Genomic DNA, 25140 nt, shown 5'->3' with positions numbered 1-25140 from the left:
TCATTATTTAACCTCCCTCTTGTTGGTTGTACCTCTTTAAAATAATTCGTTAATAATCAACTGCTCTGATCATCTTTTTTTGACATAATCACCTTCAGCTAATATGTTTCGAAATTTTGCATTATAGGTAACCTTGCTGTCCAGACATGTAACCGTGGTCGGTCCGGAGGGGAAATGGGAAGCGACCAGTTCGGTGCGCAAGTAATAATTCACACAACAGACCCAAAGAAACAGGTAACAAGAAGCCGTATTGAGTATGTGGAGTTCTACCATGTCGGACAAGCCTTCCGTCTTGGCCGTCATCCAATCAACTTCTATAAGACTGGTGACATGTCTAAATCGTATGTACGTGGATGTGGAATACACGACACGTTTAATCGAGCCATCAACATTCGTGATACACACAACCTTCTTATTGAACGCAATGTGATCTACAACGTCAACGGTGTGGCGATATTTCTGGAAGATGGAACTGAGACAGGAAATGTATTCCAGTACAACCTTGGTATAGATGTGAAAGGCAGTTCTCAACTACTGAATAGCGATATCTCACCAGCAACGTTCTGGATCACAAATCCAAACAATACACTGCGCCATAATGTGGCGGCCGGTGGCACACATTTTGGATATTGGTTCCGATTGGAGGATAGTGTACGTTCTGATGTAACTGGCAGCTACAGACCTCAGTATACCCCTATTACAGAATTCAACAACAATACCGCACACTCTTTAGGATGGTATGGCTTGTGGATCTACCCGAAATATACTCCGCACGTAATGTATTCATACTCATCAACCGTGAAAGCTGCGGTGATTGAAGATATGTATGTATGGAATTGTCGTAAGGGAATCGAAGTAAATGAAATGGGAGCAGTACATGTACTTGGTCTTACCGCTGTTAATAACGTTGATGCTGGTTATGAGGGTAAAATTATCTACGAGGGAAATCTGTATAATGATTACAGTCCTTTTCTGAAAGATTCCATGATCGTTGGCTACCTGTCAGGTATCCCACCACAAGAATGTACCAACGGAGGAGTTGTACTGCCCTACAAGTTCGGATTCAGTATTCATAATGTTAGTTTTGTCAACTTTAATCAATCAAACAGTTCGGCGTTACGGATTACAAGGATTCCCAAGCGATGCAGTTATAACTGTGGTGGATACACGTACCGAACAGATAATCTTACATTTATCAATGCTGATCATCGAATTTACAACGAATGGATTTGGGAATCAGTGTACGAAGACATGGATGGTTCCCTTTGTGGATCTCCGTCATGTAAAGTGGTACCCTGTACCGGAACTTTACCACCAAAGTGTACTTTTTTCTCAAACTACTCAAACATTCCTTTATGTAATTGCCCGGCAGATGTCAGACTAATCCGATTCGCTCCATATTCACAATCATACGCCTCTTCAAGTTGGAATCTCGTTTTAACAAACAAGTATGGATCTACTCCACACCATTATCGTTACAGAGCGATATATCCGTCAAGCGGCTGGATGACGAACTTAATTGCCGGTTCTTCTTATGTCTGGGAATTTGATGATGGCTACATGCTGACTAATTTCAGCTACTATGGCTATTTCTACAGAATGCAGGTATGTGAAGTACAAGATCGAGTATGGCTTTAATATAAGAGTTAGTATTAGCTAATATCTGGTATTAAACGCGTCTTCTCAATATTGGAAAAAATATTTTTTGAGGTCAAAGTTTGGTGGGTCATGCATGGTCGAATATCAGATTATTTGCTCACCCACCCAATGGGTAAGATAGCTTAGACGCCATACATCATTTATCCATTTTAGCAACTTTTTTATTAAAAAGACATATTGTCGTCATATTGGGCCTTCAGAATACTTTCGAATTATATAAGACTCCCATGTCTGTTCAAATATTTTTTTTTTATCAACGTTAAAGGTCATCGGGGTCATATGTTGCATCTCAAGATATCAAAGTAAACTATTCTCAGTAACTAAGAGCCAAAGGGTCATGATAATGTCCTTTGATGAGTTTTTTTTTTCTTTCTACAATTTCATCAAGATAGTTGCAGCGTACTTTCCAGACTTGAGGCTGTTTACAACGACAAGCTATTGCATTCCTCTATCTATTCTGTGTTACCTATCTGTAGTATAATTTTCGGTTATATTAGAACTACATCAAACATTCATTCAATCGGCGGTCCTACTCGTTTTTTGTGGCATATAAATGTATTTGAAGAGTAATTCCAAAACATAATAATATCATCGCTTTGTCAGTCGAAGATCAGAAGAACGATTACATCAATCTGTTTTTGAAATCAAATTTCCTTCATTACAGTTCGGCGACTATGTAATCATAAGCCAAGCTTTGACTGGAGAACCTGACGAAGTTCATATAGATGGATACAGTCTGATTCCTGCAACAAATGAAACCCTTGACCCAGAAACACATTACCATGGCGACTGGCAATATAATGAGACATCTGGTTTTATCACGTACTTAGGTTTGTGATTAATTGATTGTTCTGATTTCAATATTTATTGACTTTTCTCCTTTTATCTGAATTCGGGATATTGCATGAATAGGTAAGGAAAACAAATTAAATCATAACACATATAATTCATAAGATTCAATAGTTGTACAAAAGACACACAAGTGAATAACATCTTTTGATAAATTAGAGTTAGGTATAGTTGAGTCAAACAATGAAGTACACAGCATTATACAGCTGTTTTCTCCTTCTAGAATTAAACCAATATTGATAATCGTAAAATTTATTGCATTGCAACCAATTTTGAGTTCCCCTGGTCCTGTTTCAACATGAAGGACGAAAATTCTGTATGATACAGTTATTTTGGATCTTAATTTTGACAGTACTGTATTTCATTCTTAATGTGTAATGATTAGTGTTATTTACTTTGTGTGTTTTGAACTGTCGTTAAGATTGCTAGTTGATTGCGTGGTAGTTTGCGACTGGTGGACATTTAGGCCGCAACCTGCATTCAATGTTTCATTCATTCAGATAATAGTATACACCCTGAGCTTCTTTTGAAATAAGTTATTAATTGTATAATGAAATCTATAATTTATAGGTTTTATTAATCTTCTCATCTTGCGCTGTATTCACGAAATCGTTCTAATTATCTAGCATCGATTTTGTGCTCAAACATTATATCTTGTTTCAGTTAAACATTGATAAATAAAGCTGATTTTGTCAAAGATTTGAAAATATATTGAAAGGAATTCAGCTCAAATGCTATATGAATGTTTCAATGTTTATATTTGACATTTGTATCATTGAATATGATTTAGGTGAATGCTAAATTTATGCTTGCACATGAGTTCCATTTCATGAATACTGGCCCTTGGCCAACTTGGATGTTCCCTACTTATCTCTCAGGTTTGCAGAATTTAGGGCCTTAGTATCATTGACGAGTCCTAGAAGAACGGCTGTTTGATGCAGGTTTATTCATTGTTTAGTTCCACTGTATCTGAATCTAAATTTGTTATGAAAGGTGCTTGTAAGAGCTATCTGTAATACTCTCTTTGTTATGCAATACACATGTAAATTGCATGATAAATCGATACACGGACATTCTGTTGACCTCTGGTACAAATAAGATATCACTCTGTAAGTTGCAAACGATCAATGGAATGTCTGTATGTCGAAATTCTATAATTAAAATATTATGCATGTTATCATTTTTGCTTCATGTGTGTGGCTTACATACTTATGCTAATCAGTAAAAAACAACGAAGATAATCGATAAATAAACAATGGTTAAAAACCATTATGACCGCTGTCCTGAGCTGTCCTGTCGTCATGAGTATTTTTTTCAAATTTGAAATAACCCAGGTCAATTAGTTTGCATGAACTTAAATGACCCTGCGATAGTTTTTATCAGTTATTTCTGTATCCGCCTTAGCGACAATATTACACATGATGTGTAGTAAAGGCCAACACTAATAGTTACAAATAAACAGCACACTACCATGTCATGGACCGCTGGTCAAGCTTAAATGTCACCCTGAAAGGGTATTGAAATAAAAATGACCTAAACCTATAAACCCCTCGATGAACTCCTCAGTAGACCAGGGAAGAAGAGCTTATCTATTTCGTCACATTATTGTAATACACCACTGAAAGAAGTAAAAGCATGATCTATTGCCATGGGTAACCATTTGATGATACGAACTTTGATATCAGCTTTCTTCCTGGATATCTTCTATGTTATGTACATATATAAGTTCATGTGTACAATTATATTTACAGTTTCCTATAGACGACGGGGTCACACAGACGGATATGATTATGGCACCCAAGATATCTCTGTTTACTTCAGTGTTAGAAAATGCTTCTTCAAGGGATGCATCACTCCTACACTTGCGCCTTCCACCTACGAGACTTCCTCACCCGGAACACCTGCCTATATCTACTGGTCCTCGCCTACATCATGGCCTAACTCCTCGCTTCCTGTTGATGGTGATGACGTCATCATTACGGAAGGTTGTATGATTTTAATGCAATACTGTTGAAGCTATTTGTGAACAAGGGAATACTACACATGTTCTATCTTGTTTGATGTTGTGGGCAGCGACTAATTTTTAGGTCTACTATACAATCGGGATTCCAAGTTTAATCTTTTCAGCCCAATGCAGCACTGTAACTCTCGTCTTTTTCTTGCTTTACTCTGCATTTCTGCTCATTTTGTACCTATGGTTTTTCCCGCGGCAATTTTCCTCGTGTTGTGCTAGATTTTACGCGGACTCCAAATACACAATCTTTTCGACATGATGTAAAAGTGATATGGGCCAAAAATGATCGATCATTTAAAAACTTGTGCTTGAAACACATGTACTTTGGGGTTTTTCCAGTCACATCCTTGGTTTCAAAACATAGGAGCTTTATATTGTGATTATTTCATACAATCCCTGATTATTTCAAGTTCTGTGTTAAGCACTTTCATCAATTCAGCAGAAGGCGCTTACCCTATCGGAACACCGTTTTTATTCTTCATGTACTTTATCAGGAGTCTAAATCTTTCTTTTTTTAATATTGTATTGTTTGATAGATTTACCCCATTCAAGTAGACCCCGTCACGCTGTATACTATATCATCATTTAACGTTCAAATCTTTTTTTTAAATTCCTGTTTGTTTGCGTATTGTTTTTTTCTTGCTGTTTCACATACATATTTCTAACCACAGACGATTGGATGGTAGCGGACACTGTGATACCGAGGCTAAACAAACTCATTATTTATGGCGTGCTTGAGTTCGACATTAGTCCTGTAAATAATTCCTACCGAAACTTTACTCTGAGTGTAACTGATATCATAATCATTGGAGGAAGACTTTTGATTGGTTCACCAAATAACCCATTCCTTGGTCAAATAGACATTGTACTTCGTGGTCGCCGGCTTGGAGACCTGGACACTGAAGACTACCTACCTTTTACACAAATACCTGTCAACGCAAAAACAATAGGTAGCGTTGTTTTTCCTTTTTAATTTTTTTTATTCATTTTTTTCTATTATTATTGTTATCTTTTAACGACAACTCGATATTGTACAGTTGCCGTCGTTTTATTTCAAACAATATAATTATGATAGAGACAGGATCATTCAAAGATACTGGGAAATGTTTACGTAAGAAAATGTTCATTCAGTGTTTTGAACTGATTAACATATTTTAACATTTTCAATTATCAATAGCAATCATCAAATATTTGCAGTAAAAATGAATAGAAATTCTGGCTTATTTGCCCTTGAAATTAAACGATAAATCAGTGATATCGTATTTTGAATTAATCTGCACATCTTTCTTCATTAAGCTGTATATGGAGGACTAGAAATTAATGGTAAAGATATTGGCGTTCCATGGACGAGATTGGCTGAGACAGGGAACCCTGGGGAGTCCTCAATTACTCTAGCTGATAACGTGACCTGGAGAGTCGGGACAGAAATAGTCATCGGCCCAACTAGCTACGACATGTGGGAGACAGAGATATTCAGGATTACTCATGTGTCCGAAGACGGATTGACTTTAACATTGAATAGTTCTCTACAATTCAGACATATTGGTACGTACATGCAGAACTTGAATGTCCCTTTCATGTGCATATTCAAGGATCTGGCGCTCTTTTGATCAAGGTGGCAAATTATGAAATTGATTAATTTTTGGGTTGATTGATATTCGTGTCGATCAGTTTCAATTTTCATCGGCAGCCTCTTCGATTTCATGCCCTTAGCGTCTGTGCTGAGTCCTAGAAAGAGGAAACCATTGTATGATGCCGCTTAATTAGTAGCATTACTTTACTTATTTCTAAATTTGTATTGAAGGTGTTTGTTACTATGGTTGTCTTTCGTAAATTATAATCGAGATAGGTGTATCAAATAGAGAAAAAGTTACAAGTCACCTGACCTGTAATCTGTTGAACAGGCGTCTAGGACGTTTAAGCAATTCTATTGTTGTTATTCTATTCATATTTTTTTAATCGACCTTACTTTGAATTATTCAATTCATTATGTCCATGTTTGTATGAAACACGTTAAGGTATTATGTTGCAGCTCACAAGGAAACAATAAACGGCCGAAGAATAAATATCGCGGCGGAGGTAGGGCTTCTTACCAGAAACATTCGTATATATGGCGAAGATACTGAACCTATGCACCACGAAAGTTACGGAGGACGAATATTAGTGGGAGCGACCTTGTTTAACCACCAGCTTGTCAAAGGTTATTTCGGTGGAATAAGAAATCATTATTTCACTATTAAACAGTGATTCACTGATTGCACGATCTACCTAATGGGATTAAATCTTAAATCAAGGATGATGTGAAAACTAATATTGATTTAAAAACGGAAATAACATTTGTCTTCTGCTAGTTGTACTTCATAGTAAAGCAAAATTAACATGACGATGTAAAATTATATCTCTGAAAAAAAAAACAATAAAACAAAAATGAACTTACTATCAGTAAAAAAAATATATCGCTGCTTTTACTAAAAAACACTTCACTAATGTTCTCAGTTTTTCAGATTTGATTTACGTATCATCTGTATATGTACCTAACCTAAACCAACTAATTTGTCACTTACATCACAGGTTATGCCCGCTTTAGTAATGTTGAATTCATCCACACTGGACAGGGAAAATGGAAATCCTATATTAAGCGTGAATATTCTCTTACGTACTCTAATGCCGAGACAGTGACGGAGGATAAGCCATCGTCTGTAACTAAGTGTGCCTTCCATCACGGCTTCTCGTCTGCGATAGATGTATCCGGAACTACCGGTCTTGTACTGAGCGACAATGTTATCCACCACTCTGTATCTGTTGGTAGGTCCTTGATACAAGATTATCACAAAGTGCAATTGCCACTTTCACTGTTGTCACATACTCTGACATAAAGAAGGTTTGATTCAGTCAAATAATTTAATGTCAGTTCATTTATATAATTATGCCACCAAGTATGCATATAAAGTTAAAATTTAGTAAAAACACCCATCCCCAACTCGTGGACTTACCGCTTCAGGCATATATACGAACTCATAATTTTGAGAACGTTGATCGAAGAATAACGTTAGATTTGTGAATAATGAGCTATTACAGACATGGAATCTCGAGACTCCGATATCAGTAAGGAAGTCGAAATGAATGCCATACAGAGTTACAAGTAATAGCGGGGGTTTTGAATTCATGATCAACTCTCCTCGCGTGTAACGCGAAGATAAATCCCACTCTTAATGTAGGTAACTTACAATGCTTTTCATTTCATTCTTATCAGATTTTCTTTTTTCTTTTTCATTTTAATGACGCGACATACAGTTCTATGAATCAAAATATCAACATTGTTATCTATAATCGCTTTGTATCATTTTAGCGATTGAAACTCAATCTTTGAAAACGACACTACAACGAAACCTTATCGTACTAGTCCGTGTTGAAGATTCCTACCCTGGGGCGATCAGTGGCATGCTATCCAGTAAGCTAACATTCATAAATAATACAGTAAGTGGTACTGACGGTGTAGCGTTCAATGTTCCTGGTGTAAAATGTGGTCTATCATCCGGTCCATCTGGAAATGAAGCCCATAGTTCGTCAATAGGGTTGGCTGTTTTTCCTGGAAATAAAGGTCATGAGAGGTGTAATGAAATATCGAACTATTTCATCTGGAAATGTAGTAACATGGGAATATATTACAACAATATGCAGTCAGTAAATATTGCTGGTAATGTTCTGGCTGAAAATAATATAGGAATATACACTGAAGTGATAGGCCCTAGTCCCGTGGATCATTTATACACATGGAAATCCTGTACCGTTAAGGACAGTCTCATCATAGGTACAACATCGTCCTACAACTGTACAACTGATCGCGCTAAATCGTCTGGTATAATAAATCAAGTCGATGGAGGTCACGTGGGAATGACTTTTGCCTCATTCTTGGGAGGAAGTAACTGGAATCCCTTTTACGGACTAACGAGAATTGAGACCTACCCTGCAATCATGGGAGTGACGAATATTCAGGGTGAGTATGGTATTGATTTACCTGAAACGCTGTAAGATTGGGGAAATGGTAAGCTTCTTTCTCTACGATGAAGACTTTATACAATAATAAGGATTTGCCAGGCACAAAGTCACTTCAAGGTAGATTGAGTTATTTTGTCTTCATTATCCCTATCTATCTCTATAATATCAGAAGTTGTGAGGGCCGAACGCTCACTAACTACGGCAAAAAAGGGTTTTTTCTTTATATTTCTATGTGAACTTCTGTGTTGCACTGAACATATTTCTGCCTTACTTTTGCATTTATTCTTTATTTCAAGGTGTGACTTTTGCTCATTTTAAGTCGGTATGTGGTGCAAAAGACGTCATGCTGACTACAAACAAATGGAATGATGACGGACAACACCCTGTGGTAACCAGTAAAATAATGAAATTCAGCTCGGATAACGATTCATATTTCTTCATCCATCGACCTAACATTGAGTACGTCTATCTTCATGAAGTCGTTTATAAACAACTGTTTAGATTCGAAAATATAGAGGTTTGGATGGACATATTGCCTTTTGTCGTCCTTTATGATAGACTTTTTATTGCTATATAAAAAGCATGATGTCATATATGTTTACATTGTTGCTGGTCTGCCGTTGTACATCAATGTTAGGTGTATAAGTTAGTATATTTTCAATGAAACTTTTAAAAAAATATTATAAATATTAATGGAATAAATTATGTTGCACTTATTTTTTTCTGCAATATATCAAACGATTGCTGATAGAACTAGTCTGTTTGAAATAAAAGATACTGTATGTTGTATATAAACTTAAAGAAATTAAAATCCCTTTATTAATAAAATATCATCTATACAAACAGTAAAATAAACCCAAGAGACTGTGTTGACATGGACTGTGATGGACTGAAAAAGGCCCTTATAAAAGACGAAGATGGCTCCTTTCTGGGCGAAAAGGGAGCAGTCATATCTCAGTCGGAATGGGAGTGGGATGGTGATCCAAGAAGAGGTCTAGGTGACTACAGGATACCTAAGGAAATGTTGACAACTCTAAATGGAGAACGTATCAACGTTAGTACTATAGCACCGCACAAAGGTATGATTTCGAAACAAATCCTAGTTATTGAAAGTCAGAATCAGAAATATTCATGAGATATCTGTATACTCATATAGTTTCTTTTATTGAAAAAAAGGTATAATACGAAACGACCATTGCCATTACCGACCTGTCTGGCAAGCCTATGAGTGTCACGACCTTGATTACGAAATGCTGATAATAGAGAGTCTGGACGCGGACACGGAAACCCGGCGTCTGTCACCTGTGGCGATTCTTGGAGACGGGTATCTGGACCTCATTAACGGCCCCCAGGACCACAGTGATTGTAGTCAAGGCTACTGTAGGAAACGTTTGTCAACTTTTATGGCTATTGTAGCCTCAGGTTTGTATTCTGGACAATGATTCATAATGTGACTAAAACTTAATAATATTGTCTTTTGAATAATGTTTGACATATGAATGGATGTTCGGTCGGCGCAGTGGTAACACAATTTCACTCAGGTGGCAGTGGTTCGATTTCCTGGCAACTGTAAAAATGCCTCAGTCAACTGCCTGGCCTTGATGGATTTATCTTAGTATTCCAGTGTTTTCGCAAAGTCTAGCATCTATTTGCACTCATCTAAAGAAGTGTGATTTATCTTAATCTATGAATGAATGTTTTCAGGGAACAAATACTCAGTTTTCTTCTCCACTACAAGTCCTCAGACCCTACGGCTTTTCTTGCTAAACTCCAACGATAGCCAGGCCGTGACTTTAAAGATATGGTACTCCCAATCCAACCGCCGAGATGTGTATGTTGGGGAAGATCTGGTTTTAGCAAAGAACGCCAGAATGGTCAATGAAAAATACATCGTTGATCGACCATCTGTACCTGGTGAATTCGTTCCTGATGAGAAATCAAATGACAGAACGGGAACGAATTTCTTTGACCGGAACTCCAATGTGTTGTATGTATTACTCAGAGGAAGCAGCCCAGTTAAAATAGTAACAAATCCGTCGTTTATTGTGTCATTTCAAATACCTGCACTTACGCCTGAGGAGTTCTACGGGGAAGCATTGGTACACAATCTAGCATTATTCTTTGATGTGCCTCCGGAGAAGATCAGAGTTGTAAACGTCGTTAGAGAGTCTGGAAGGAGGAAACGAGATGCAGATGGTTACAAGAATGTCGTTTTTGAAATATCCAATAACCCAATCGAAAGTAATAATCCTTCAAGTTTTGGTGTTCAGCTATTCTTTGTATGACGTATCAGAAAACTATAAAGGGTTTGCGTAACAAATCATCATGTTAACTTGATAACACAATCATCAAATAATAAGATTCACAAAAAATGCCTAAAAAAAGTCGACGAGGAAACCATTACGACAATTAATAGTCGAATATACAGCAATCCAGATAATCAATGTCAACATAATAAACTCTTGTAATATCTTATCAAAAGAAGAGGAAACTTTTCCATAACGGTTAATTTTCATTAGCCAGGAAGAGTCGAGAAATTGTTACTAGGAAAGCTTATTTTACAATTGTTTGTTTTATTTCCTGAATGACATCGATTTCAGGCCCTTATCGTTCTATTTCAGGTGCGAATACCACGGCCAATGCGTCAATTCCAAATGAATCATTGACCACTGAAAAATTGTTGAACCTTTCATCAAAGTTTATTAATGAAGTTCAGGGTGGAGGAGATATAGGCAAAATGCTAAATCTGACTGTTAGACGTATTGCTGTAAGTGAGCCTGTTGTTGACCACGGACTCGACGCGCCAAGACTTGACTCTGCTGGGGAGATCAACGTTCCAAAGCGTATAAATATATCTAAACATATAGCTTCCTCCTATGAAACTGCACCCTTCCCCAAACAACCATGTCTGCGCGTGTTTGATGTACAGGTAATCGATGTTTAAGGTCTAGTTTTCTACGTTAGTTATATGTATTGAAATCGATTGGCACAATGAGCTCTTCCCTAAAGCTAAATCATGAACTACCAGACATTTATTTTCTTTTTTCTGATTATTTGATATATGTATTGAAATCAAAATAACGCGATTTTATATTTTTCCTTTTGAAATTTTACCTTTCTAGGCTTTCGTCGATACTGACAGATCTTTTTAACCTAATACGTTTGATTTAGTAAAGTTTTATAAAACATTTATATATTGTGATGTTATTTCCTTCAAGGACGAACCAATGTCGAAATTAGGCAGCATTGCTGATCCATGGCGCATCACAGCTCACCTAGTGTCAGCGGTACACACGTCTGCCCAGTTACATGGAACAACAACTGTTAACGTCATCAGTGGATGGGCCAACTTCACCGATCTCAAATTATCACAATTCGGGGATGGTTTTATCATTCACTTTAACAAGACTTATCCAGAAAATGAAGTAAATTTGGATGTGATTTCAGAGAGCTTTGACGTAGATAAAATTGTTGTCAGTCTCAGAGCTCGTATTTCAACCGATTTATCGGTTGTGAACAACATCACAAAATTCAGGGTAGATTTACTGGATAACGCCACTCAACAACGGATCAACAACATCACGTGGAGAGTAAGTATAAAAGAGTTGATAATATTTTTAAAAAAATCCTGTTAGGATATCTAATGATAGACACTTGGATATTGAAAAAAAAAAGAAAATCATTCATCTTCCATACAATATGTCATCAACATGTTGATAGAAACCTCGTGATAATCGTATTGTGATTTGCGTGTAAGATCTTTATTCGCATTTGTATCTTGTTTGTGCCTTATAATATACAGCTTGTAGAATTAAGCATTGATTCCATCCCTTGCAGGGTCATACATGGACAGCAATGGTTAACCTTAGCAACGCCTTGGATACAACCGGAAATATGACAGGATTGAAACACACGAACTTTAATCATTCGACAGGGGAAGCCATCTTTAATGATTTGGCATTTGATCAGATTGGAATCTACTTTCTGAGATTCCATGTGCAGTCATCACCAGAAGAGTATGACGTTTATGGAGACTTAAGAGTTGAAGTATTAAATGAGGCCCAGATAAGCCTGCTTAATGATGATACATCTGTCACCACGAAGATATCTCTGACTTTCAACGAAAGTTTTGATGATGTTGTAGGAGAACAGGAAGAGGAATTTGGAGACATGGTCGTCAACAGACTTACAGAGAACTTTACTGGTGTATATTTCGACAACGTGACAGTGAAAAGAGGTAATAGAGCATCATTGTATGTCATTATAAACGACTCTCACCCTCCCCCAGTCCAACTCACATAAGAGTGATTATATAGTAACCATATTGTGTGTCAGTCAATCCCTCCGTTCAAAACTTCGAAGCTTGTATATAAAAAAAAATCTGGAATTTTTCAACATTTCCATATAATCATAATCCAACAAATGCAAAATATGTAAAAGAAATAAGACCATTTATTTCGGAGAAGAAGGCGTCTACTGCTTCATCGGCGACACCCGCCATGTAAACCGTGGTCAATTCAAGTAATGTCACATTCTCTAATGAGATCAGGGTTTCCAACAACATAACCATCAAACAAACATATTTACGAATATCAAACACTTCCAACTTCATATGTTGGGGATGCAGGAATGTTGTTATACAGAAATGGATAGGGAAATTGAATCATCACGCTTATCATACAGCGTCGTGGAACGCAGCCTATCTTGGTTTTGTTTAAGGAAATAATCGAGATAAGCGGCTGATGTAGAAGAGTCTGTAGTGTCCTTGATTTTGAAAAACAGTAATTCCTACTAACCAGATATAAGATATATCCTGGGTAAGTTTAGATCATATTCACACTCTGATATCTCATCATCAAGTTTACAACTGATTGACATTGATCATCAGTCAAGGTTTGTTTCAATGGATTTGTTTGACCTCTTTTTAAATAGATATCTTATGTACAAAGTATTTAAAAAAACTTCTCAACAAATGATCCTCTGTTTTATCATAACATCGATAGCATATCTTCGTGATACCTGTCTTAATTTGTTTTTATTCGTTACGTTGCTACGAGAACCTGTAATTGTTACTTCAAGTACTGCTATGCTGAAATGGTTTTCCATGCTAGATGTAAGAAAAGGAAATAAATCTTGATCGGTAGAGCAGCCAAACATCATTAATGATTAGCACTTGTATAAATAATTCATGGCATACGTTAATGGAGAATACACTAACCATCTAATGACAAAAGCGAAAAAGAAAACACCAACATCCTAAACAAGCCACATATCGTGTTCGATGGAACTAGGGAAAAACTAACAAAATAACGGTTTGCACGTAGATTCTAGACTAAAACGAGTGAGATGAAGTGTTCCGTAATACTATGCATTTTCTGCATCTTCAGTGTCACCCCATGTACGTATTGGACAATTAATAAAATTATAATATATTTAGAATAATGGCAGAACGATCCAGTGGTAGCTAGCTTAGGTACGATTTAGTTATCGATACATGTCATTCATGCAATACCTTCCATTATTTGAGTATTCATTTGTGTACGTTCATTTTAATAATTTCCATTATTTCATTATACATTTGTGTACGTTGATTTTAATATCTTCCATTATTTGAATATACAGGATGTATAGTGGTCGATTCAGATTTGGTATCTACATCAAACAATACAAATGACATAACACAGTCCCTGGCTGAGGTTGTAGAAAAAACGCAATTCAAGTATAAAGGTAAAAGAATGAAGAAACCAGAAGTGATCAAAGATGGGAAGGTTGTGGTGAGTATTGACAAGATCATGAAAAGTTATCATTGTTTTCGCCTCATTCATCCTTCTGAATTTGTGATATAGGCGAGAATAACGACTATATCCCACATAAGAGGATGAAAGATCATAACGAATGCCAAAATGACCCCCGAAAAGCAGAAAATTAAAGATTCATTTGTGTACGTTCATTTAAACGAGTTTGTGGCCCGCCTCAATGCATGGAGTCAACAGGTATGGAAACATATCTAGCACTTTTATAACTTGATATCAATACATGGCAATTGTCCTCCCAAAAATCATGGAGTGAACGACATTGTCTAGTAAAAATATACATTTGATCACATGCTTGCCTTTTTTCATCGAATATTTCCATATATATTGTTTGTGTATTACACATGTATTCAATTACCTTCCATATTTTCATGATAGGTTTTGATAATCGCATAACGTCACATAGTTACATATAGCATTGAAAATAGCAATGGAGACCATATATGTATATATTCAGAAATTGATAAAACATTTTCCTTAATAATTCGATAATACATATGTTTACTTCATTTCCATTTGATATCTGATTAACGCAACTGTTCATATTTGATCTGTAGATTAACATAGACTCGTTAATATAAAATAATGAAAAAAACTTTGTCTCAGTTCATATATCATTTATGGAATGGAGTGAGAGAAATTTCCTTATGCCATCGCGAAAAAAGTTGCATATTTTCATATAATGTTCATAATCAGCATGTATTTTGATATGAATTACCAGAAAACTAAGGGAAACGATGCGACTCCTTCTACGTCATCCTCAAGTACCACAGGTAGGCCGCTTTCATTTAGTAATCTGAATGACGTAATTCGACTAACTTAACAATATTTCTTTACCAACATTAACACTTACCAATGTGGTTACAAATATAAAAAAGATTGAAAAACCTGTTTAAAGAAATTACTTACCTGTTTTGAAATAATCCAAATAATGGTATATTTTAAAACGTGAGTGTAGGAGAAATAAGTATATTTAATTTGCGAAACCACTTTCGTGACACAAGACGGAGCTCGAATGTACGATAATTATGAAGAGAACCTCATTACAATTTAACTTAAACTTGGTTATCATTCTCATTCGCACATGTATACACATACTCGTCGTTAGTAAGTATATGAAATTAACGATATTTACTGAATGATATGGCCAGTTCACCTCCCAAAATAGATTTGGTCTTTCAATTTTCCTCAGTTGCCTTCAAGGTTTCAACATTTAGGAACTTATTGTCATTGACGAGTCGTAAAAGGACGAAACAGTTGTATGATGCAGATTGATTCATTGTTAAGCTCTACTTCATCTTATATCAATGTATGAAATGTAGTTGCAAATAAAATATCGTCTTTTTATTAACGAAAATAGAAAAACGTTATCCTTGAAACAACAAGGATGTTGATGTCTCATCTACATAAATGTAAAAGTCGTTTTCACCCCAGACACCCGATTTAAGCTAATCCTTCACCCCAATAGACCCCTTATATTATAACCCTGACCTGACTATTGTTTTCCCCAGTCATCTGTCCTAACATTGATAATGTTGTTTTCCCCAATCACCTGTCCTAACATAACTTACTGTTGTTTTCCCCAATCATCTGCCCTGACATAACTTATTGATGTTTCCCCCAAGTACTCAGTTATGTCTTACCCTGCTAAATGCAAGAGCGATAAACTCTATATAACAAAAAGACTTATAACGAAATTCAATTTGGAAGGTCATACTGTTACAAAGGTAAGCATACTCCTGAAGCAACGATATTTTTGATAAAGGTAAGTGATTATGTGAGTAGCGCGCTGAATTAAATAAAGTCACCATGCATATAATTACGGCATTGGCAATAATGACCTATTCCATCAGTTATATGTGTACAACAATCTATATGTACTTACAATATACTGTATCTCGTATTTGTTTACTACAGCACCAAATGTTCAAGGTGAAATCTACCAGTATGTTACAGGTTTAAAATGCACTACTGTTAATCCTTAATATTTCTCATGGGAATTATTTTCATTAAGTCGAAATGAGTCACTAGCGAATTCAAATAACCTATTTGTATGAAAATAAGTGTGGTTGTTGATTCGAATAACACCACTGGAGTTTTAAAGTGTTCATGTCTCTAATAGCGAATCATTCTCGAATAAATGTCCAGATCTAGATCAACGGCAAAGAAATTGTGTATTTGCAAATATGTTCGAAGGAAGAGTTAAGTTAGCGAAATATAAGTGAATTGCGGTATCCAAAACCGAGAGGGAACTAACACAAGTCGTATGTTGAAAAGTCCAAGCTGGTCATATCTTTGTCGTCAGTGATATGAAATGTCATTTGTATATGTTCTATGTCTTTACCATTTTGTAGGTAGGTTTTTCTATGTATTTCTTTGTTTCTTTCGTTCTCGTACTCTTACATATAAATCGTTTGTCGTCACTAGTAACAATTGAAAAAAATGATGTGTGCCATTGCGGTTACATATTTCTATATATTTGCAATTCTATGGGTTATGAAATTGTCGTAATGATTTTCTCCTTCAGTCAGTGACAAAGCGACAACGGTGACAACGGCATCGCCTTCAGGGACTGACAAAACTGCTACAGAGACAACGGCCTCGCCGTCAGGGACCGACAAAACTGCTACAGAGACAACGGCATCGCGTTCAGGGACCGACAAAACTGCTACAGAGACAACGGCATCGCGTTCAGGGACTGACAAAACTGCTACAGAGACAACGGCATCGCCTTCAGGGAGTGACAAAACTGCTACGGTGTCAACGGCATCGTATTCAGTGAGTGACAACCCTGTTACAGTAGTATATACATTTGATCACTTGCTTGCCTTGTTGTTCATTGAATATTCCCATATTCCCATATATATTGTTAGTGAATTACACATGTATTTAATAACCTTCTGTATTTCTCATGATAGGTTTTGATAATCGTATAACGTCACATAGTTACATATTACATTGTAAAGTATCAATGGAGACCATATATGTATATATCCGAAATTGATAAAATATTTTCCTTAATAATTCGATAATAAGTATGTTTACTTCATTGTCATTTCATATTTGATCTGTAGCTTAACAAAGACTCGTTGAAATAAAATAATGATAAGAAAAAAAATTTGTCTCAGTTAATATATCATTTACGGAATGGAATGAGAGATATTTCCTTATGCCACCGCGAAAAAAGTTGCATATCTTCATCTGATGCTCATAATCAGGATGCATTTTTATTTGAATTACCAGCAACCTAAGGGAAACAATGGGCCTTCTTCTACGTCATCCTCAAGTACCACAGGTAGGCCGTTTTCATTGAATGACGTAATTCGACTAATTTTAACAATATTTCCTTACCAACATTCACACATTACCATTGCGGTTACAAATATAAAAAAAGATTGAAAAACCTGTTTAAAGAAATAACTTACCTGTTTTGAAATCATCCAAATAAGTATATCTAATTAGCAAAAACACTTTCGTGACACAAGACTGAGCTCGAATGTACGATGATTATGAAGTAAACCTCATTACAATTTAACTTCGACTTGGTTATCATTCTCATTTGCACATGTATACACATACTCGTCGTTAGTAGGTATATGAAGTTAACGATATTTACTGAATGATATGGCCAGTTCACCTCCCAAAATAGATTTGGTCTTTCAATTTTCCTCAGTTGCCTTCAAGGTTTCAACATTTAGGAACTTATTGTCATTGACGAGTCGTAAAAGGACGAAACAGTTGTATGATGCAGATTGATTCATTGTTAAGCTCTACTTCATCTCATATCAATTCATATCAAAAGATTTCATTTGCTTGTGTCTTTTTGTACAATACCATGCAGGTGCTACTGAATGTATGAAATGTAGTTGCAAATAAAATATCGTCTTTTTATTAACGAAAATAGAAAAACGTTATCCTTGAAACAACAAGGATGTTGATGTCTCATCTACATAAATGTAAAAGTCGTTTTCTCCCCAGACACCCGATTTAAGCTAATCCTTCACCCCAATAGACCCCTTATATTATAACCCTGACCTGACTATTGTTTTCCCCAGTCATCTGTCCTAACATTGATAATGTTGTTTTCCCCAATCACCTGTCCTAACATAACTTACTGTTGTTTTCCCCAATCATCTGCCCTGACATAACTTACTGATGTTTCCCCCAAGTACTCAGTTATGTCTTACCCTGCTAAATGCAAGAGCGATAAACTCTATATAACAAAAAGACTTATAACGAAATTCAATTTGGAAGGTCATACTGTTACAAAGGTAAGCATACTCCTGAAGCAACGATATTTTTGATAAAGGTAAGTGATTATGTGAGTAGCGCGCTGAATTAAATAAAGTCACCATGCATATAATTACGGCATTGGCAATAATGACCTATTCCATCAGTTATATGTGTACAACAATCTATATGTACTTACAATATACTGTATCTCGTATTTGTTTACTACAGCACCAAATGTTCAAGGTGAAATCTACCAGTATGTTACAGGTTTAAAATGCACTACTGTTAATCCTTAATATTTCTCATGGGAATTATTTTCATTAAGTCGAAATGAGTCACTAGCGAATTCAAATAACCTATTTGTATGAAAATAAGTGTGGTTGTTGATTCGAATAACACCACTGGAGTTTTAAAGTGTTCATGTCTCTAATAGCGAATCATTCTCGAATAAATGTCCAGATCTAGATCAACGGCAAAGAAATTGTGTATTTGCGAATATGTTCGAAGAGTTAAGTTAGCGAAATATAAGTGAATTTCAGTATTCAAAACCGAGAGTGATCTATCACAAGTCGTATGATGAAAATTCCAAGGTGGTCATAGCTTTGTCGTCAGTGATATGAAATGTCATTTAGTGTATGTTCTATGTCTTTACCATTTTGTAGGTAGGTTTGTCTATGTATTTCTTTGTTTCTTTCGTTCTCGTACTCTTACATATAAATCGTTTGTCGTCACTAGTAACAATTGAAAAAAATGATGTGTGCCATTGCGGTTACATATTTCTATATATTTGCAATTCTATGGGTTATGAAATTGTCGTAATGATTTTCTCCTTCAGTCAGTGACAAAGCGACAACGGTGACAACGGCATCGCCTTCAGGGACTGACAAAACTGCTACAGAGACAACGGCATCGCCGTCAGGGACCGACAAAACTGCTACAGAGACAACGGCATCGCGTTCAGGGACTGACAAAACTGCTACAGAGACAACGGCATCGCCTTCAGGGAGTGACAAAACTGCTACGGTGTCAACGGCATCGTATTCAGTGAGTGACAACCCTGTTACAGTAGTATATACATTTGATCACTTGCTTGCCTTGTTGTTCATTGAATATTCCCATATTCCCATATATATTGTTAGTGAATTACACATGTATTTAATAACCTTCTGTATTTCTCATGATAGGTTTTGATAATCGTATAACGTCACATAGTTACATATTACATTGTAAAGTATCAATGGAGACCATATATGTATATATCCGAAATTGATAAAATATTTTCCTTAATAATTCGATAATAAGTATGTTTACTTCATTGTCATTTCATATTTGATCTGTAGCTTAACAAAGACTCGTTGAAATAAAATAATGATAAGAAAAAAAATTTGTCTCAGTTAATATATCATTTACGGAATGGAATGAGAGATATTTCCTTATGCCACCGCGAAAAAAAGTTGCATATCTTCATCTGATGCTCATAATCAGGATGCATTTTCATTTGAATTACCAGCAACCTAAGGGAAACAATGGGCCTTCTTCTACGTCATCCTCAAGTACCACAGGTAGGCCGTTTTCATTGAATGACGTAATTCGACTAATTTTAACAATATTTCCTTACCAACATTCACACATTACCATTGCGGTTACAAATATAAAAAAAGATTGAAAAACCTGTTTAAAGAAATAACTTACCTGTTTTGAAATCATCCAAATAAGTATATCTAATTAGCAAAAACACTTTCGTGACACAAGACTGAGCTCGAATGTACGATGATTATGAAGTAAACCTCATTACAATTTAACTTCGACTTGGTTATCATTCTCATTTGCACATGTATACACATACTCGTCGTTAGTAGGTATATGAAGTTAACGATATTTACTGAATGATATGGCCAGTTCACCTCCCAAAATAGATTTGGTCTTTCAATTTTCCTCAGTTGCCTTCAAGGTTTCAACATTTAGGAACTTATTGTCATTGACGAGTCGTAAAAGGACGAAACAGTTGTATGATGCAGATTGATTCATTGTTAAGCTCTACTTCATCTCATATCAATTCATATCAAAAGATGTCATTTGCTTGTGTCTTTTTGTACAATACCATGCAGGTGCTACTGAATGTATGAAATGTAGTTGCAAATAAAATATCGTCTTTTTATTAACGAAAATAGAAAAACGTTATCCTTGAAACAACAAGGATGTCGATGTCTCATCTACATAAATGTAAAAGTCGTTTTCACCCCAGACACCCGATTTAAGCTAATCCTTCACCCCAATAGACCCCTTATATTATAACCCTGACCTGACTATTGTTTTCCCCAGTCATCTGTCCTAACATTGATAATGTTGTTTTCCCCAATCACCTGTCCTAACATAACTTACTGTTGTTTTCCCCAATCATCTGCCCTGACATAACTTATTGATGTTTCCCCCAAGTACTCAGTTATGTCTTACCCTGCTAAATGCAAGAGCGATAAACTCTATATAACAAAAAGACTTATAACGAAATTCAATTTGGAAGGTCATACTGTTACAAAGGTAAGCATACTCCTGAAGCAACGATATTTTTGATAAAGGTAAGTGATTATGTGAGTAGCGCGCTGAATTAAATAAAGTCACCATGCATATAATTACGGCATTGGCAATAATGACCTATTCCATCAGTTATATGTGTACAACAATCTATATGTACTTACAATATACTGTATCTCGTATTTGTTTACTACAGCACCAAATGTTCAAGGTGAAATCTACCAGTATGTTACAGGTTTAAAATGCACTACTGTTAATCCTTAATATTTCTCATGGGAATTATTTTCATTAAGTCGAAATGAGTCACTAGCGAATTCAAATAACCTATTTGTATGAAAATAAGTGTGGTTGTTGATTCGAATAACACCACTGGAGTTTTAAAGTGTTCATGTCTCTAATAGCGAATCATTCTCGAATAAATGTCCAGATCTAGATCAACGGCAAAGAAATTGTGTATTTGCAAATATGTTCGAAGGAAGAGTTAAGTTAGCGAAATATAAGTGAATTGCGGTATCCAAAACCGAGAGGGAACTAACACAAGTCGTATGTTGAAAAGTCCAAGCTGGTCATATCTTTGTCGTCAGTGATATGAAATGTCATTTGTATATGTTCTATGTCTTTACCATTTTGTAGGTAGGTTTTTCTATGTATTTCTTTGTTTCTTTCGTTCTCGTACTCTTACATATAAATCGTTTGTCGTCACTAGTAACAATTGAAAAAAATGATGTGTGCCATTGCGGTTACATATTTCTATATATTTGCAATTCTATGGGTTATGAAATTGTCGTAATGATTTTCTCCTTCAGTCAGTGACAAAGCGACAACGGTGACAACGGCATCGCCTTCAGGGACTGACAAAACTGCTACAGAGACAACGGCATCGCCGTCAGGGACCGACAAAACTGCTACAGAGACAACGGCATCGCGTTCAGGGACTGACAAAACTGCTACAGAGACAACGGCATCGCCTTCAGGGAGTGACAAAACTGCTACGGTGTCAACGGCATCGTATTCAGTGAGTGACAACCCTGTTACAGTAGTATATACATTTGATCACTTGCTTGCCTTGTTGTTCATTGAATATTCCCATATTCCCATATATATTGTTAGTGAATTACACATGTATTTAATAACCTTCTGTATTTCTCATGATAGGTTTTGATAATCGTATAACGTCACATAGTTACATATTACATTGTAAAGTATCAATGGAGACCATATATGTATATATCCGAAATTGATAAAATATTTTCCTTAATAATTCGATAATAAGTATGTTTACTTCATTGTCATTTCATATTTGATCTGTAGCTTAACAAAGACTCGTTGAAATAAAATAATGATAAGAAAAAAAATTTGTCTCAGTTAATATATCATTTACGGAATGGAATGAGAGATATTTCCTTATGCCACCGCGAAAAAAAGTTGCATATCTTCATCTGATGCTCATAATCAGGATGCATTTTCATTTGAATTACCAGCAACCTAAGGGAAACAATGGGCCTTCTTCTACGTCATCCTCAAGTACCACAGGTAGGCCGTTTTCATTGAATGACGTAATTCGACTAATTTTAACAATATTTCCTTACCAACATTCACACATTACCATTGCGGTTACAAATATAAAAAAAGATTGAAAAACCTGTTTAAAGAAATAACTTACCTGTTTTGAAATCATCCAAATAAGTATATCTAATTAGCAAAAACACTTTCGTGACACAAGACTGAGCTCGAATGTACGATGATTATGAAGTAAACCTCATTACAATTTAACTTCGACTTGGTTATCATTCTCATTTGCACATGTATACACATACTCGTCGTTAGTAGGTATATGAAGTTAACGATATTTACTGAATGATATGGCCAGTTCACCTCCCAAAATAGATTTGGTCTTTCAATTTTCCTCAGTTGCCTTCAAGGTTTCAACATTTAGGAACTTATTGTCATTGACGAGTCGTAAAAGGACGAAACAGTTGTATGATGCAGATTGATTCATTGTTAAGCTCTACTTCATCTCATATCAATTCATATCAAAAGATTTCATTTGCTTGTGTCTTTTTGTACAATACCATGCAGGTGCTACTGAATGTATGAAATGTAGTTGCAAATAAAATATCGTCTTTTTATTAACGAAAATAGAAAAACGTTATCCTTGAAACAACAAGGATGTTTATGTCTCATCTACATAAATGTAAAAGTCGTTTTCACCCCAGACACCCGATTTAAGCTAATCCTTCACCCCAATAGACCCCTTATATTATAACCCTGACCTGACTATTGTTTTCCCCAGTCATCTGTCCTAACATTGATAATGTTGTTTTCCCCAATCACCTGTCCTAACATAACTTACTGTTGTTTTCCCCAATCATCTGCCCTGACATAACTTACTGATGTTTCCCCCAAGTACTCAGTTATGTCTTACCCTGCTAAATGCAAGAGCGATAAACTCTATATAACAAAAAGACTTATAACGAAATTCAATTTGGAAGGTCATACTGTTACAAAGGTAAGCATACTCCTGAAGCAACGATATTTTTGATAAAGGTAAGTGATTATGTGAGTAGCGCGCTGAATTAAATAAAGTCACCATGCATATAATTACGGCATTGGCAATAATGACCTATTCCATCAGTTATATGTGTACAACAATCTATATGTACTTACAATATACTGTATCTCGTATTTGTTTACTACAGCACCAAATGTTCAAGGTGAAATCTACCAGTATGTTACAGGTTTAAAATGCACTACTGTTAATCCTTAATATTTCTCATGGGAATTATTTTCATTAAGTCGAAATGAGTCACTAGCGAATTCAAATAACCTATTTGTATGAAAATAAGTGTGGTTGTTGATTCGAATAACACCACTGGAGTTTTAAAGTGTTCATGTCTCTAATAGCGAATCATTCTCGAATAAATGTCCAGATCTAGATCAACGGCAAAGAAATTGTGTATTTGCAAATATGTTCGAAGGAAGAGTTAAGTTAGCGAAATATAAGTGAATTGCGGTATCCAAAACCGAGAGGGAACTAACACAAGTCGTATGTTGAAAAGTCCAAGCTGGTCATATCTTTGTCGTCAGTGATATGAAATGTCATTTGTATATGTTCTATGTCTTTACCATTTTGTAGGTAGGTTTTTCTATGTATTTCTTTGTTTCTTTCGTTCTCGTACTCTTACATATAAATCGTTTGTCGTCACTAGTAACAATTGAAAAAAATGATGTGTGCCATTGCGGTTACATATTTCTATATATTTGCAATTCTATGGGTTATGAAATTGTCGTAATGATTTTCTCCTTCAGTCAGTGACAAAGCGACAACGGTGACAACGGCATCGCCTTCAGGGACTGACAAAACTGCTACAGAGACAACGGCATCGCCGTCAGGGACCGACAAAACTGCTACAGAGACAACGGCATCGCGTTCAGGGACTGACAAAATTGCTACAGAGACAACGGCATCGCCTTCAGGGAGTGACAAAACTGCTACGGTGTCAACGGCATCGTATTCAGTGAGTGACAACCCTGTTACAGTAGTATATACATTTGATCACTTGCTTGCCTTGTTGTTCATTGAATATTCCCATATTCCCATATATATTGTTAGTGAATTACACATGTATTTAATAACCTTCTGTATTTCTCATGATAGGTTTTGATAATCGTATAACGTCACATAGTTACATATTACATTGTAAAGTATCAATGGAGACCATATATGTATATATCCGAAATTGATAAAATATTTTCCTTAATAATTCGATAATAAGTATGTTTACTTCATTGTCATTTCATATTTGATCTGTAGCTTAACAAAGACTCGTTGAAATAAAATAATGATAAGAAAAAAAATTTGTCTCAGTTAATATATCATTTACGGAATGGAATGAGAGATATTTCCTTATGCCACCGCGAAAAAAAGTTGCATATCTTCATCTGATGCTCATAATCAGGATGCATTTTCATTTGAATTACCAGCAACCTAAGGGAAACAATGGGCCTTCTTCTACGTCATCCTCAAGTACCACAGGTAGG

The 25140-nt window shown here is 35.8% G+C and overlaps 1 protein-coding gene across 1 annotated transcript in view; it reads left to right on the top strand.

The window, feature by feature from the left end:
• The window catches only part of LOC132547822 (fibrocystin-L-like), a 44821-nt gene that overhangs the window by 8333 nt on the left and 11348 nt on the right, over nt 1-25140 (top strand). Inside the window, exons 13-37 of the mRNA XM_060211624.1 lie at nt 128-1605; nt 2324-2489; nt 4260-4493; nt 5194-5472; nt 5819-6067; nt 6555-6722; nt 7094-7327; nt 7872-8519; nt 8818-8980; nt 9368-9600; nt 9698-9943; nt 10226-10762; nt 11143-11450; nt 11740-12111; nt 12359-12758; nt 14144-14295; nt 15056-15107; nt 16862-17112; nt 17578-17629; nt 19403-19611; nt 20078-20129; nt 21906-22114; nt 22581-22632; nt 24409-24617; nt 25084-25135. Coding sequence (XP_060067607.1) covers nt 128-1605; nt 2324-2489; nt 4260-4493; nt 5194-5472; nt 5819-6067; nt 6555-6722; nt 7094-7327; nt 7872-8519; nt 8818-8980; nt 9368-9600; nt 9698-9943; nt 10226-10762; nt 11143-11450; nt 11740-12111; nt 12359-12758; nt 14144-14295; nt 15056-15107; nt 16862-17112; nt 17578-17629; nt 19403-19611; nt 20078-20129; nt 21906-22114; nt 22581-22632; nt 24409-24617; nt 25084-25135 — 7005 coding nt within the window. The remainder of the gene's footprint in view (nt 1-127; nt 1606-2323; nt 2490-4259; nt 4494-5193; nt 5473-5818; nt 6068-6554; nt 6723-7093; nt 7328-7871; nt 8520-8817; nt 8981-9367; nt 9601-9697; nt 9944-10225; nt 10763-11142; nt 11451-11739; nt 12112-12358; nt 12759-14143; nt 14296-15055; nt 15108-16861; nt 17113-17577; nt 17630-19402; nt 19612-20077; nt 20130-21905; nt 22115-22580; nt 22633-24408; nt 24618-25083; nt 25136-25140) is intronic.

The sequence above is a fragment of the Ylistrum balloti genome, unplaced genomic scaffold (genome assembly GCF_031769215.1).
Source record: "Ylistrum balloti isolate Yb309-2 unplaced genomic scaffold, AGI_CSIRO_Ybal_v1 Utg369980, whole genome shotgun sequence".
Classification (NCBI taxonomy): domain Eukaryota; kingdom Metazoa; phylum Mollusca; class Bivalvia; order Pectinida; family Pectinidae; genus Ylistrum; species Ylistrum balloti.
This window is presented reverse-complemented; position numbering and strand designations above follow the sequence as displayed.